Genomic DNA, 13,231 nt, shown 5'->3' with positions numbered 1-13,231 from the left:
TATTGCGAAGATCAACGAGAAGACAAAGATATAAATCGTTTAAGTTATTTGGTTTATTTAAAATTGTTATAGTTTAAAAATATTTCTTACTTCTCGTTGTTTTTCATAATTATCAGATAGCGGTCCCCAGATTTGAGGAGATTTGTTTTGCATGATATTACTGTATATTTTTTACATTCATTGAATTGTATTATTAGAATTTGTATCATTGACAAATATTATTTGGTTGTTTAATAAATTTTGAGTGCCTAATAAGCAATAAACCTTAAGTTTTCATGTACAAAATCTGAATTTCCACATTTTAATATTTTATTTTCTTAATTCTAAAGCTACTAGCTTGCAACATCGATACAATTTCATTTGACTACAATCTTTCTATTAATAACAAGAAAACTTATTACTTATGGAAGATCAATCTGCCTAGTTACATCAATTTAAATAGTTATAGAGCCTTCAGAATTTTTAAAAAAATCCTACATTACTTTCAACCCTTTAAAACTAGTTGAAGAATTCTTTTCATATTTGATATACAGTAAAATTGAAACGTGGAAGGTGAAGAAACGTTCGTATATGTAATTCGAAGAATATGAAGCCAGTATGTGATTCTGGGGCTTCATTTCGTCGACAGATCGATCGTTCGTCCAAAGGCAACGTAGAATTACAGAGATTCCATCGGCTCATCCAGTATCAGCAACACCCGCTATGATAAGCCGTGTTACGAAGCCGCCCACATTTCAAATCGGTATCTCTTCATTTCTCATCACTCTTTTTCGTATTAGCGTTCAGTGTGTCTTGTGCTCGATACTCTTCCACTTAAAATTGTCCCAAGTAAGTTGTCCTAAGATTATTTTCTGATGATAGACTTCTTCCTTTGTGATACCAATACAATCTGCTTTCTTGGTGATGATTTCTTAACTGTGAACAGTGAACAAAATATAGTTAAATAGAAATGTTTTTTCTTGTTGTAAATGTTTTAAAATTACAAAGCTAATATCAATATTTATATTTCTATATAGTTAACTACCAAAGGCAGTTGAAAATAGAAAAATGAAGATATTTGATAAACTACTTCCTCATGGGAAAAGGAAGAAAAAGAGGAATGATTTAAAGAAGAGTTCATCCAGAAGAAAGCAGTATGTGCCTCAAGACAATTTTCTCCTGCCTGGAAGTCAACCTAGAAGTCATAAAAGAAAATACAGGGTGAGTAATATATTTGTCCAGGGACAGATAATTTATAATTCTTCATTTTTCATATCAGCTACTTTGCAATGCATCATCTGTGTGTAAACCTTGTAATAGTACACCACCAATTACAAATCAGTTTTTCAGGAGCACACGTTATTTTATAAGTACATACAATTATTAAACTAGGACTAAATTTAATTATTTATATTAAACATTTAAGTAATTAGTTGTTTAATAAGTAATCTGGAACTATTTTATTATAATCTTAAACCTATAGTAGATATGTTTCTTGCATCAATATAAAACACCATTATGTTTTATATTTAAACAACATACTATGATTCACCTTCTGTACCTTTTTCCTTTAAAAATTTTTGCAAATTTTCATCATCTTCTCTGGAATTATTTTATTTCCGTCTTGTGTTATTTCAAAGAATTCAGGCACAAATGGTCGAAGCTGGAAGAAAAAAACAATGTTAGAAAATCTGATTTATTACACGTTGAACAATAGTTTCAGGTTACTTTTAAAACACTATACAAATTTCGCGGTTCGCTAAAAATCTGAACAACGCCATCTAACGGATAGTGTCGGCGTTTGCTCTTTGGTATCAGGCTAGTAGGAATGTACGGAAGTGGAATAGAGGTAGCATACAAAATGGCGTCTTCTGAACTAAATCACCACCGATAACAAAATATAATTAATTCCTTATTTTTCACGAACAATTTGTGCACTTTTAGAGGGGATGATTAAAGTAGGCGACCGTATAACTTTCGCACTTATTCTTTACGTAATTAATGAGTTATTAATGAATTCATACACGTCAGCATAATCGTAAATAACTAATTATTCTTGGGGAAAATATTAACGAAAGTTATACGAGAATGTAGCTATTGAATCAGTCTATGAATTAACTAAAGAAATAAATAAACTGTCGAAAAGTGACACCCTGTGTCAGTTATTATCGCAGCATCACTAAACACATGAATAATTTATTAATTGCATAAAGAAGGAGTACGAAATTTACATGAGAAAATTTTCAAGATCTCCTGTTTTAATAATCAACTCTAAAAGTGTACAAATTGTTCGTAGAAAATGAGTAATTAATTATATTCTGTTGTAAGAATTTCGTTCAAGTGACGCCATTTTAAAGTGGGTGGGTGTCTGTCCTTATCATACGTATACTACCTCTGTGCCACTTCTTCGCATTTCTGCTAGCCTAATACTAAAAAAGCAAACGCCGACACCAACTATTAGATGGCGTTGTTCAAATTTTTAGCATCAGCGTGATATTCAAAAGGGTTTAGTTCAAGTGACCGCCCATAATTGATACTTTCATTGTATAGTAATTAAAATTTGTAAAATTCAAACCTATTATAATATTTGATGGAGATATAGAATTATATATGCCTCGAATAGTAATGCAATGTAATATTCTTCAAAATAGTTGTATACTTAAAAATTTATTTAAAATCTGAAAAACATTCTATCTAATTATTTAATACATATTCATTTAGAATTACAATTCCGTTATAAAAATACTGTATTAACTCGGCTCGTAACTTAAAGCCATCGCTAAAAACCTACACAAAGAAAAGCATCAATTTAACTGGAATATGACACACCTTACAAGCAGCTGGAATGTGTCGCTTTGGCTCAGGTATCAGTCGTTTGTGTTCCCTATTCTAATTTACCCTCAGATTCACAGGTAGCACATAGCATTGAATACAATACAAAATAGGTACCTATCATACAAAATGAAAAATTGACACTACACCTCTTCCTAACATTACAATTTGTTAATTTTCTAATATAATTAAAAACACAAAGTTAAAACTTAATCTAGCATTACATTTACAATTTTATATATCAAGGTAATAAATAAATACACAGACAAGTATACAAGAGAAAATTGATTAGAATCAGGTATTACTGGACGTACTATTTATTTTCTATACGCCAGTTTCGCTACTTTTAGCATTTCGTAGTGGACCACTGATAATAAGTGCATTCATCGTGATTTACGCGCACGTGCGTTGGATCCAGATGCAAGCTCCATGTACCGGGTGTCCCATACAAAAAAAGACCAATGGTTTATCCCATGGATATACCAATTCACTATCGACTTTCACAATAAACACATTTACATTAACAATGAATCTAACATAAATTTTCACAATCTTAAAATAAATCAAAGTACCTAAATTCTACTATGGAAAAGTAGTAAAGCTCATTTGACTCTGAAGTTAGTTCCTCGTCCCTAAGGGGTGATTAGGCGCTAATGAAGCATACCGTTATTCTTATGAAGAATGACACTCTGTAAGGCCACGAAGTTAAGTAAGATGCTCTCTTATAAATTATTAACTATTAAATCTATGAAATAAGCACTGAATACATACCACGGTAGCCTTCGTCCCGAGAGATCGGGCCCATCACTAGGGAAGCCGAAAACCGGTGTGCAGGCACGCGCATGTTGTACGCCTCAGCACCGTACCCCGGTCCCCTGGCGCAGGTCCTGACTCCCCTCCACTTCCAACTTCTTCACGACGCGTTCACTCGAGCAGGCTCTGTACTCTTCCCCATAGCCGCCAAGCCCGTTTCTCATCCGATTTGCGTCGACCTGCCGCCTGCTGTAGCCAAGCCACGCTCGAGTCATCGGAACAAGAATTTCTCCTAATTTTCCACATGCGTATAGTCTCCCTTTTCTTCCTCTCCTGTGTGCATTTCCTCGTGATTTCTTCAACTATGTGAATGAACGTATGCGAAGATAATAAAGTTTTTCGGTACGGGATTATACATGGAATATTGGTGGATGTTAAAAAGTGCCAGTGCTGTTTGGAATGCCGATACGTGGATTATGGATTTCCTACTGTAAACACTGAGATTTATGGGCATCGATGAAAATTCATTCGACCATAATCGTGAGGAATTTCTTAGATATTGTTGTAATTTTCTATTTTTGTTCGAGGAAGACATACGAGATTAATGCCATTTTCTTTGTGGATAATCTTTCTTCTTTGATTTTCTGATACTAGAAGATTAAATGTAAAGTTATCGTTTGCTATGCTATTTCTAGATTTAGATATTTTAGTTGATAGTAAAATTAATTTTTGTAAAATATAGAAACACTGCGAAATGAATTACCTCTGAAGGATGCGGAAGTTACAATGCTTCTTTGCTTTTTTCAAATTTCTCATAGTCCTTCTTTCCATTGGCCGAGGGTGACTCGGATGATTGGAATTCGTTCTCTGCTGACAACGTGATAGTGATTTTTCGTGTGAAGCCAGATCCCTTTTTTCTCCCCACATTTTTCCCACTTGTTGAGAATGCACAAGTGTACACAATGATTTTCCCCTTCGGAAAATGGAAGTTCCAATGATAAAAGCGGTGAAACTCTTCGGGCATGGAAACTTCCGACCTGATTGTTTGCTTTTCCGAGCAACAAGTGGCATTCGAAGTAACCTTAAAATTGTAACCTTGAATTGTTGAAGTAAATTTTAAAATTTAAACTGGAAAGAAGGATAAGAAGTTAATAAATATTTTTCTCTATTATTTAGCCAAATTGATATTTCTGAAATACGAGAGTTGATACAAATAAAAAATTAAAATACTTCCTCGAACTTGTTTTTTTTCAAATTCTTTTGTCCTTTGTAAACGCGCGTAAATTCGAAATAATTTATGGACGCGTGAATTCTTTTGTTTTACGTCTCATTTTATAAATTTACAGTTTTATTTGGTAGAAGATAATGGGACACCGATGAAAGACAGAATTGATGCAGTCAGCAAAGTGCAAAAAAGCTAAATGAATAGTTCGGAGTAATTCTGAAGGACAACCAGGAAATTTTTAAAAGAATTTCTTGTTCATAACAAAACGTACGATAAAAAGCTCTTTTACTTGAAAGATGAATGACTTAGGTGGAAATATAAAGAGATAATATTTTTTTCAAATACGCACAAGCAGTAACTATAAAAATAGTAATAAAAAGAATTGAAGTTTATGAACGAAGGAAAGAGAAAGGAGATTATTACCAGGAAATCAAAATTAATTAGACGAAACGTTTCAAGATCAATGAAGAAACTCGGTGCGTAAAATATGGAATTAGAACGATGAAGAAAGTGAAGGTCTAAAGCACTCGAAAGGAAAATGGAATTCCATAACTGCGCGTTGCATTGAATTGTCCGCATGTTGAACGCAGCTCATCAGTGTGGAACGCAATGTGATTGGGAAAACTCTTTCGTGTAAAAATGAGGTTGTGCGATCTTCTGGAATAAAATATCATGGTGTAGCTTACCATTAGAGTACAAACTATCGTAGGATTGAAAAAAAAAATATAAACGTTGGATGTATCTGGGATGCACGTGGGATTGCTAGCTCCTACATCGATGCTTATGACGCCTATGCGCCGGAAAACTCCGCCAGAACGTTTACCATTTTTATTTTTCTAACAGAGATTGCGATAAAGAATTCTAATTAAAAATAGTAGGCAATAATCGTATAGCAAAAACGCTTACGAAAAAGATGAGAAATTATTGTAACAAAATTTTACAAAAAGCGCATTTTGTAAACATTAACAATTAAAAAAAAAAAAAAATCAAAATTAATTTTGATAAATTAGCTATGTAACTGAAAATAGGTGCAACGAAAAAATGCAAATATAATGCAGAAAATATACAAAAAAAGGAAAAGAATGTAGATGTAATAAAAATGCTTCCTGAGAAGTGTTAGAAAAGGAAAACGTCGGATTTTCGAAACGAAGTTTTCCAAAATGGAGAGAAACGATAATAATGTGAGTGTCGGGAATTCGGGAAATTCCCCGAATTCTTCTTCGACGACTCACGGTATTATTCACAATACTTCCGCCGGAATTGATATACAGGTGCGAATTAAGTACAATTTAGCAGAAATAAATGAACTCACTGATTACTGTTATCTTAAAATGATAAATACTGACCTATTATGTACAAGAGCGTAATTAAGATTTTTTTTTTTGAGATGGATCAGGATTCTTAAAAATTTTGGTATTTTGTAAAATAATTGTTTAAAATAATAATTATCATTAAACATTCAACTTGCAATAAAATGTGGTCTACAATTAGGGTAGAGTTAAGTATGTGTTAAGTAGAAGAAGAATCCTGTTAAAGAACCCTTAGAATTTTCATCCAATTACTGTTTCACGTGTTTTCTTGCATTCTTATCTATTGGAAAAGGAATGGGTTCATTGAAACTTGACAAGTAACAAAGTATTCTAATGTACGATACAATTTTTTCCATTAATAATCTATTTAAAAATTTTTCAGAACGGGGATAGAGGATGGGAAGTCCATCACGTAACTGTCACCCGTGTTCCTGGTTATGGATTTGGAATAGCTGTTTCCGGTGGCCGGGATAATCCTCATTTTACAAACGGTGATCCTGCCATTGCAATTTCTGATGTCCTAAAGGCTGGTCCAGCTGAAGGAAAATTACAGTAAGAAGATTTATATGGATAATTATCTGCAGAAAACTGACTAAATGATTTTCTGAATCGGACGATGGTCGAAAATTAGATATTTCTTAAAGGTGGTTTTACCTTCATTTTAATTACAGGGTGAATGATCGTATAATATCTGCAAATGGGATATCACTTGAGGGTGCTGATTATGGAGCAGCGATTCGAGTCCTGAGAGATTCAGGATCAACGGTGCTACTAGTAGTTAAACGCAGAGCATCTTCGAATTCTTCCAATACTCTGGGGAACTCTACGCTCCAGAGTCATAGACTGACGCTTACAAGAAACAATAAGAAAGATGGTAAGCAGCATACTTTAACCAGATTCAATTTCGATAAGCATTTCATTAATCTCTCTTTTCTTATTCTAGACTTTGGAATTGTCCTTGGTTGCCGTCTCTATGTAAAAGAGGTAACTCGAGAGAATACAGGAGTGAAACCAGGAGATGTTTTAACTCGAATAGGCAGCGTAGCCACTGACAACATGAGTCTGAAAGAAGCGAAAAAATTAATGGATCAGTGTAAAGATAGACTGTCGATAGTGGTAACCAGGGACAATTCCTGCTGTCACGTTCAACAGCAAGCGAAGAGCGAAACTGGGGAATATCTTTCTGGGACAACTAGTTACAGTAGTCAAAACTTGTATGTTCCACCTCCAACGAGACAGCCCATAGAGGACAAGAGTAATCTTGTTCCTAGGGGTCGAGCCAGGGGACCATTAATGGACGTTTCTCTTAGTCAATTGGATCTTCCTGCTACTCCAACTGTAGATCCTCCTAGACCACCACCACCTAGACCAGAGGGTATGATTTTATAAACAAACTATCGTTTGGAAGTTAATATAGTATTGAAGGAAAAATTTATACACCTGTTTCAGATTATTACAGCACAAGGAGACAGCTCTATGATGATGATTTATCTAGGAATAAACTTCCAATGTAAGTTATATTTTTTAATATAAAAATGTTAATTAATAACTTCTGTTTTAAGAATTGATGATAATTCTTAATATTCTCAGGCCAGATCCTCGGTTCATTACCTTTCAAAAAGAAGGATCAGTAGGCGTTCGCCTAAGTGGTGGAAATGAGACGGGTGTTTTTGTGACAGCGGTTCAAGCAGGAAGTCCAGCTTCTCTACAAGGCTTACAACCTGGAGATAAAATTTTAAAGGTAATCCTCTTTCAAGAAGATAAATGAGAACTTAAAATTAAACGTATCTATTAACAATTTCAGATAAATGATATGGATATGAAAGGAGTAACAAGAGAAGAAGCCGTTCTTTTCTTACTCAGTCTTCAAGAACAAATTGACTTAATAGTTCAACATCGACGACAAGAATATGATCAAGTAGTAGCATCTGGAAAGGGTGATTCTTTTCATGTAAAGTAAGCATCTTCTAAATAACCTAAAGTGTATGTAATTACTTAAAAGGCATCCTCTTATGTTCATTCGATGTTACAGAACTCACTTTCATTATGAACAACCACAAAAAGGTGAAATGAGTTTCCGCAGCGGAGATGTATTTCATGTAGTGGATACTTTACACAATGGTGTGGTCGGTTCGTGGCAAGTGTTCCGTATTGGTAGGAACAATCAGGAAGTACAGAAAGGAATAATACCGAATAAAGCCCGAGCCGAAGAACTAGCAACTGCACAATTCAATGCTACAAAGAAGGAAATGAGTGCCAGTGAAAGTAGGGGTAGCTTCTTTAGGAGAAGAAGAAGCAGTCATAGGCGTTCGAAATCTCTTGGAAGAGTAGGTTTCACCAATTATCATATAAAACAATGGTTCTTAACAGGGTCGTCCCTAGCACTAGGCAAACGGGATACTTGATAAAGCGTTTGATAAAAGTTAATCGAATTAGGTATCGACAGTCATTTCTAATTAAATATTTGCCTCTTGGCTTCACTAACTCTAGGGACAGCTCTGATTCTTGATTCCGATAACCATTAAAATTATTTTATATTGTCTTCCAGGACCACTGGGACGACGTAGTGTTTTCTGACAGCGTTAGCAAATTTCCAGCCTATGAAAGAGTCATTCTAAGACATCCTGGTTTTGTCAGACCCGTTGTACTATTTGGTCCTGTTGCAGACCTGGCTAGAGAAAAACTCTTAAAAGACTTTCCTGATAAATTCACATCGCCGCGTGAGTATATAAATCTTTAGCAGATATTAAATTGTTAAACTTAAAAAAATATTTATCTTCTTGCAGAAATGGAAAACCAGTTGGATGATAACGTTGGGAAGAACACGAAGTCATCAGGGATCATTCGACTGAGTGCTATTAGAGAAGTGATGGATAGAGGGAAGCATGCCTTATTAGATATTACTCCAAATGCTGTGGATAGATTGAACTACGCGCAATTCTACCCTATTGTTATTTTTCTGAAAGCTGAAACTAAACAAATTATTAAGGAGATGCGTGCCGGAATTCCTAAGTAAGTAATTTTAATATATATTTTCAATTCTGTGAATAAAAAGAATCTGAATTTTTGTCCAGATCGGCGCATAAAAGCAGTAAAAAGCTCCTGGAACAATGTCAGAAGTTAGATAAAATTTGGGGCCATATCTTCAGCGCAGTGATTACCTTGACCACACCGGAAGCTTGGTATAGGAAATTGAGAGAATTGATCGATAGACAACAACAGGGATTACTTTGGATGAGTCAAACTAAGGTAATATTTGTTGACCCTGTAATAATATTTTTAATGCTAACTCTGCACAGTACGATTTTCAATAAAGTCATTCTTCTTTTCTTCAAATTAAACATTGGGGATGAAATATCAGAAAAATAATGGAATTTCTGCTTCTGGACAGTTGATAGAATTATTTTATAATAATTTATTATAGCCATATGGTCGACAAATGATGTGGGAGCCATGTCATTCGTCCGGTGAACCTCGTGATTTACCTCCCCTTCCTCTGCCCCCGCCGATTTCAAAAGAAATCGTGTACCATGACGTGAACGAAAATGATACATATCACACGGACAAATTGTTTTCATTACCTTCTTATCCATCTTTAACTTCTGACGTTGTCCGTGAGCAATTTTTCGGCTACATATAAATCCTGCTTTTCCTAATTAGGTGTCTTGATTATCATGTTTCAAGTTATTAGATTTATCGCTAGTTTCCCAAAGCGTTTTTGTATCAATTTATAATATGAAAGATTCTTTTTTTTTTTCAGTTCTTTTTATACAAGTTTTCTGATAATTCTAGTTAACGTAAATATCAATCAATTTTAATTTACTGTTTTTAACATTTTAAGTTGAAAGAAAATGCTTGAGATATTCGAGACACCTTATATATTATTGTTTAATTTAATTTGCATGGCTACATTATTTCATAGCTTTGTTATATATTATTGTACATTGTAAGGCAAATAATCTCATAATATGTTTAATACTCTATAAGTATTTAAATACTAGTCAGTATGGCCAAGAAGAAAATTTTATAATTTTTTACATGTATAAAAGAGACGACTTTAAAATAAACTTCTTTTTTTCTAGTGATAGATTCAATGGGGAAATCACGAGGAATAAACGATTGTAATATGATTAATAAGATTCTAATTTCTCACTTCATCTGTTGACAGAACTTAATGTATTATCCTTCTAAAAATTTCACAACAAATTTCTGTTAATAAGAAATTTTTACAAAAACAGAGTGGAGAATCTGTATGTTATTGAATAAATAATACATTAAATTTGACGAGATCTTTCAATCAAATTAATTTCATAGAAATGCTGTTCATCATTCATCCTTCATTTTTATTTTCAAAACTAACGGAATGTTTGGTGGTATTGTATGTCTTTGCTGTTACACCTGGGTTCTCCTAAGCTGAGTAATCGTCAAGAATTTTTTAATTTTCCCAATAAATTCAACGATAAATCAAATATTCTCAATTGGGAAGATTAGAAACATTTCATAAATCAGATCCTGTAATCTTGAAAATACCTTAACTGATTTTAAGAATTAAGCTTAACCAAATGGCAAGTATTTGTTCTTTGTTTGAATTTTAACCCTTTCAGATGAACATTATTTATGTATAAAGTATTTTCAAATGTTCTACAAAATTTTAATTCTTTATTAAACATTTTTACACTGTGCTGTTAAGAGGGAAATTCTGAAAGGGTTAAATAGAGCATAAACCGCTGTAATGTGTCGTCCTCTGTGTCCTGCGATGATAGCCGGAAGAAGCACTCTCGGATGACTTCCTATTCCCGATGACATCTCGCCTCTCCTATGCTTCCTCTCCGGAGAGTGACTTGGAACTCAGTCCGGCACCAGCTTTACCGGGTGCTCTGGGTGCACCCTCTAGATTGAAAAGCAGCTCTGACCCAAGTATTGCAACGCAGGATGACATTGCTGCACCACCACCATATTCAACAACTTATCAGGTAAACCTAATTTAATTTAATTAATCAAATACTCGTTGATGTAACTATGATTTACCAACATAACACAAATATTTATTTTTCCAGCAATCATTTGAGCAACCAAAAAGAAGATCACAAGGAGGAATGGGAGATGGAAAATACGGATTCTCCTTGTCAGGACAAGTTAGCAATCAGTCAGGATCACCAGAGTATCTAGGTGGCTCCTTTGAACCCAGATCCTCTCATCATAGTCCTCCCGATTTACCTCCAAGAGTAGACCGTAATGCAAAGCCAAGCAATCAACAACAGCAACAACAACAACAACAGAGAAATACTATTGGAAGATCTGCTCAAGAAAGATTGCTTAATAAAACCGATTCCGTTTTGGATGTAGCAAATTACATAAATGCAACACCTCATAAAGCTAATGCCACGTCATCGCTTGAAAGAGCTCAGCCAAAAGCGGTATGAATTACTTAAAATTATTTTATATTAATTATTACACAAATGTTATTGATTTTTTTAATATGTATTTGTATAGGGAAGCTATGATAGCATGTCTTCATATGATTCCTATAATAATACAAATGGGAACGCTAGTTATGGAGCACCAGGTTTAAGTACATCTACTGGAAGATTAGGTCCTAATGTACCGGATGATTTAAAAAGCAGTGGTGCACCACCGAGGTCGCATGATCCTTACAGATTCACCAGATCAACAGCACAACCGATTCCTAGCCACGAGACCCAACCACGTACCGATTATGCCAAATACAGGTGTGTATTTGCTATAGTATTTTTGAGGTGATGGGAAACTAGCTTTCAGTAACACAAATATAGTGCATTTGGTTAAAAAGATCTATTGTAAAACTTTTATAACAGTTTATTTTTATACTTGGAAAAAAATATTTTTATGAATTTTCAAAACAACTAATATATTACAGAAATGTATACACTTTTTTATCTATCTTCCATTCTTTCTCTTTGTCCTTTTTATTTTAGACTGATGACTCGAAAACCTCGACCACTGAGGAGAACTTGTAGAATTTATATTTCCAGTCGTGATACATTAGTTTGAATTTTTCTGTTGCATTGTAATTTTTTTTATTTTTATTTTTATTTTACTCCAAGTGAATAGCATAAGTGCACACGTGGCCTTTTCATAGTCTCTTTAATTTTTCTTGCATGTAGTAATATTTGCTATAAGAATATTTATTTTGTAGTTTTCTCTGTGTACTATACTAACAATTTCTTTTATTTACTTGTATCATTAAATATTATTTTGCAGGCAGCTTATATCTCTTTTTTAATATGATTTATTTAATACTATCCCTCGTGTTTCCTGTAAGCTAGAATATTTTGCTTTATATATTGTAGCCGCACGACCGATTACAAATCCATCACACTACCACAAAATAAACCTGGAGGTTCATACAAACCCATACCACCTCCAAAACCAAAAAACTACAGGCCACCTCAAGCAAACCTGGCACAGTCAGAGAATAATGGAAACGAGGGGAATAATACTCACCAGCATTCGAAGAGCTATTCTATTGCTACTTCTCATGTAAGTAACTAAAAATTATTTGAAAGAAAATTAAAGGAGAAACTACAGGGTAAAAGGTGTGATATATGAAAACAAGAGTTTTGTCAATTTTCTTTTAGGCAGAAGGCACTAACAACGTGCAACGCAACAGCGGACAATATTATTACAATATTCCACCACCGAATAGACATGATTCAAATCTTGGAAATTCTCATCACAATTTAAGCCATCTCTCAACACCAGCTCACAATCATAGCCTGAGCCACACACATGCGCATTGTAGCCCGCCAATGTCAACTCACAGTCACAGTAATAGTGCCAGCCAATTGAGCCTGGGTCTCTCTCATAATAGAAGTAACGTGAATCACAATGGATATGTTGTAAACAATGGACACAACGGACCAACGCAAAGTTTCCCAACTAGTCCAGGGCATAACAGAGAACCAAGCGGGCTAGATCTTGCCGGAAGCAGGGAACAAAGAGGAAGTGCCTTTGAACTGTATCGAAAACCTGTACATCATTACAGCGCAAGGTAACTATAATTGTTACATTAATTAAATATTGACTATTAATGGAAAATGTCTTCCTGTACAGTTAACGTGCGCAAGGATCTGTAATTTAATAATGGGGGAAA

At 34.3% G+C, this 13,231-nt stretch overlaps 2 protein-coding genes and 1 long non-coding RNA gene across 9 annotated transcripts; 1 reads left to right on the top strand and 2 right to left on the bottom strand.

Moving 5' to 3' along the window:
• Positions 1–59: 59 nt before the first annotated feature.
• Positions 60–3,675, bottom strand: LOC114875691. Of its 3 annotated transcripts, none has more exons than XR_003789272.2 (5): positions 3,583–3,675; positions 3,384–3,500; positions 2,809–2,928; positions 1,541–1,642; positions 60–915 (listed from the first exon to the last, which is right to left on the bottom strand). It is a non-coding gene; the product is annotated as an uncharacterized LOC114875691 (long non-coding RNA). The 3 variants fall into 3 exon arrangements; XR_006830149.1 differs by lacking the exon at positions 2,809–2,928 and adding an exon at positions 1,025–1,174; XR_003789271.2 differs by lacking the exon at positions 2,809–2,928.
• Positions 739–13,227, top strand: LOC114875687 (tight junction protein ZO-1). 5 transcript variants are annotated; one of them, XM_029186267.2, is made up of 18 exons: positions 739–828; positions 1,017–1,200; positions 6,482–6,651; positions 6,771–6,973; positions 7,043–7,474; positions 7,549–7,609; positions 7,690–7,840; positions 7,904–8,055; positions 8,132–8,426; positions 8,648–8,819; positions 8,886–9,111; positions 9,174–9,348; positions 10,863–11,072; positions 11,157–11,516; positions 11,593–11,828; positions 12,429–12,618; positions 12,717–13,129; positions 13,192–13,227. In XM_029186267.2, exons 2-18 carry the CDS (start codon positions 1,048–1,050, stop codon positions 13,193–13,195), a joined length of 3,603 nt encoding a protein of 1,200 aa, XP_029042100.1. In that variant the 5' UTR covers positions 739–828; positions 1,017–1,047; the 3' UTR covers positions 13,196–13,227. The 5 variants fall into 5 exon arrangements, with proteins under 5 accessions (XP_029042100.1, XP_029042105.1, XP_029042103.1 ...); XM_029186270.2 differs by lacking the exons at positions 739–828; positions 1,017–1,200 and adding exons at positions 3,751–4,104; positions 4,911–6,060; XM_046288890.1 differs by lacking the exons at positions 739–828; positions 1,017–1,200 and adding exons at positions 4,572–4,640; positions 4,911–6,060.
• On the bottom strand, positions 4,112–4,635 carry LOC114875689. The gene is made up of 2 exons (XM_029186277.2): positions 4,328–4,635; positions 4,112–4,214 (listed from the first exon to the last, which is right to left on the bottom strand). The coding sequence occupies exons 1-2, from the start codon at positions 4,633–4,635 to the stop codon at positions 4,166–4,168; spliced, it is 357 nt and encodes a 118-aa protein (XP_029042110.2). The 3' UTR covers positions 4,112–4,165.
• Positions 13,228–13,231: the final 4 nt, after the last annotated feature.

Source organism: Osmia bicornis, chromosome 15, assembly GCF_907164935.1.
Source record: "Osmia bicornis bicornis chromosome 15, iOsmBic2.1, whole genome shotgun sequence".
NCBI lineage: Eukaryota > Metazoa > Arthropoda > Insecta > Hymenoptera > Megachilidae > Osmia > Osmia bicornis.
The sequence above is the reverse complement of the archived record's forward strand: the minus strand, read 5'-3'. Positions and strand labels throughout refer to the sequence as shown.

Bases quoted from the DNA above. Each gene is read 5' to 3' on its own strand.
- LOC114875687 (XM_029186267.2), top strand. From the start codon at position 1,048: ATGAAGATATTTGATAAACTACTTCCTCATGGGAAAAGGAAGAAAAAG. The intron at 8,427-8,647 runs GTAGGTTTCACC...ATTGTCTTCCAG, and splicing joins GTTCGAAATCTCTTGGAAGA to GACCACTGGGACGACGTAGT. The intron at 11,073-11,156 runs GTAAACCTAATT...TTATTTTTCCAG, and splicing joins CATATTCAACAACTTATCAG to CAATCATTTGAGCAACCAAA.
- LOC114875689 (XM_029186277.2), bottom strand. From the start codon at position 4,635: ATGCCACTTGTTGCTCGGAAAAGCAAACAATCAGGTCGGAAGTTTCCA. The intron at 4,215-4,327 runs GTAATTCATTTC...TTAATCTTCTAG, and splicing joins AACTTCCGCATCCTTCAGAG to TATCAGAAAATCAAAGAAGA.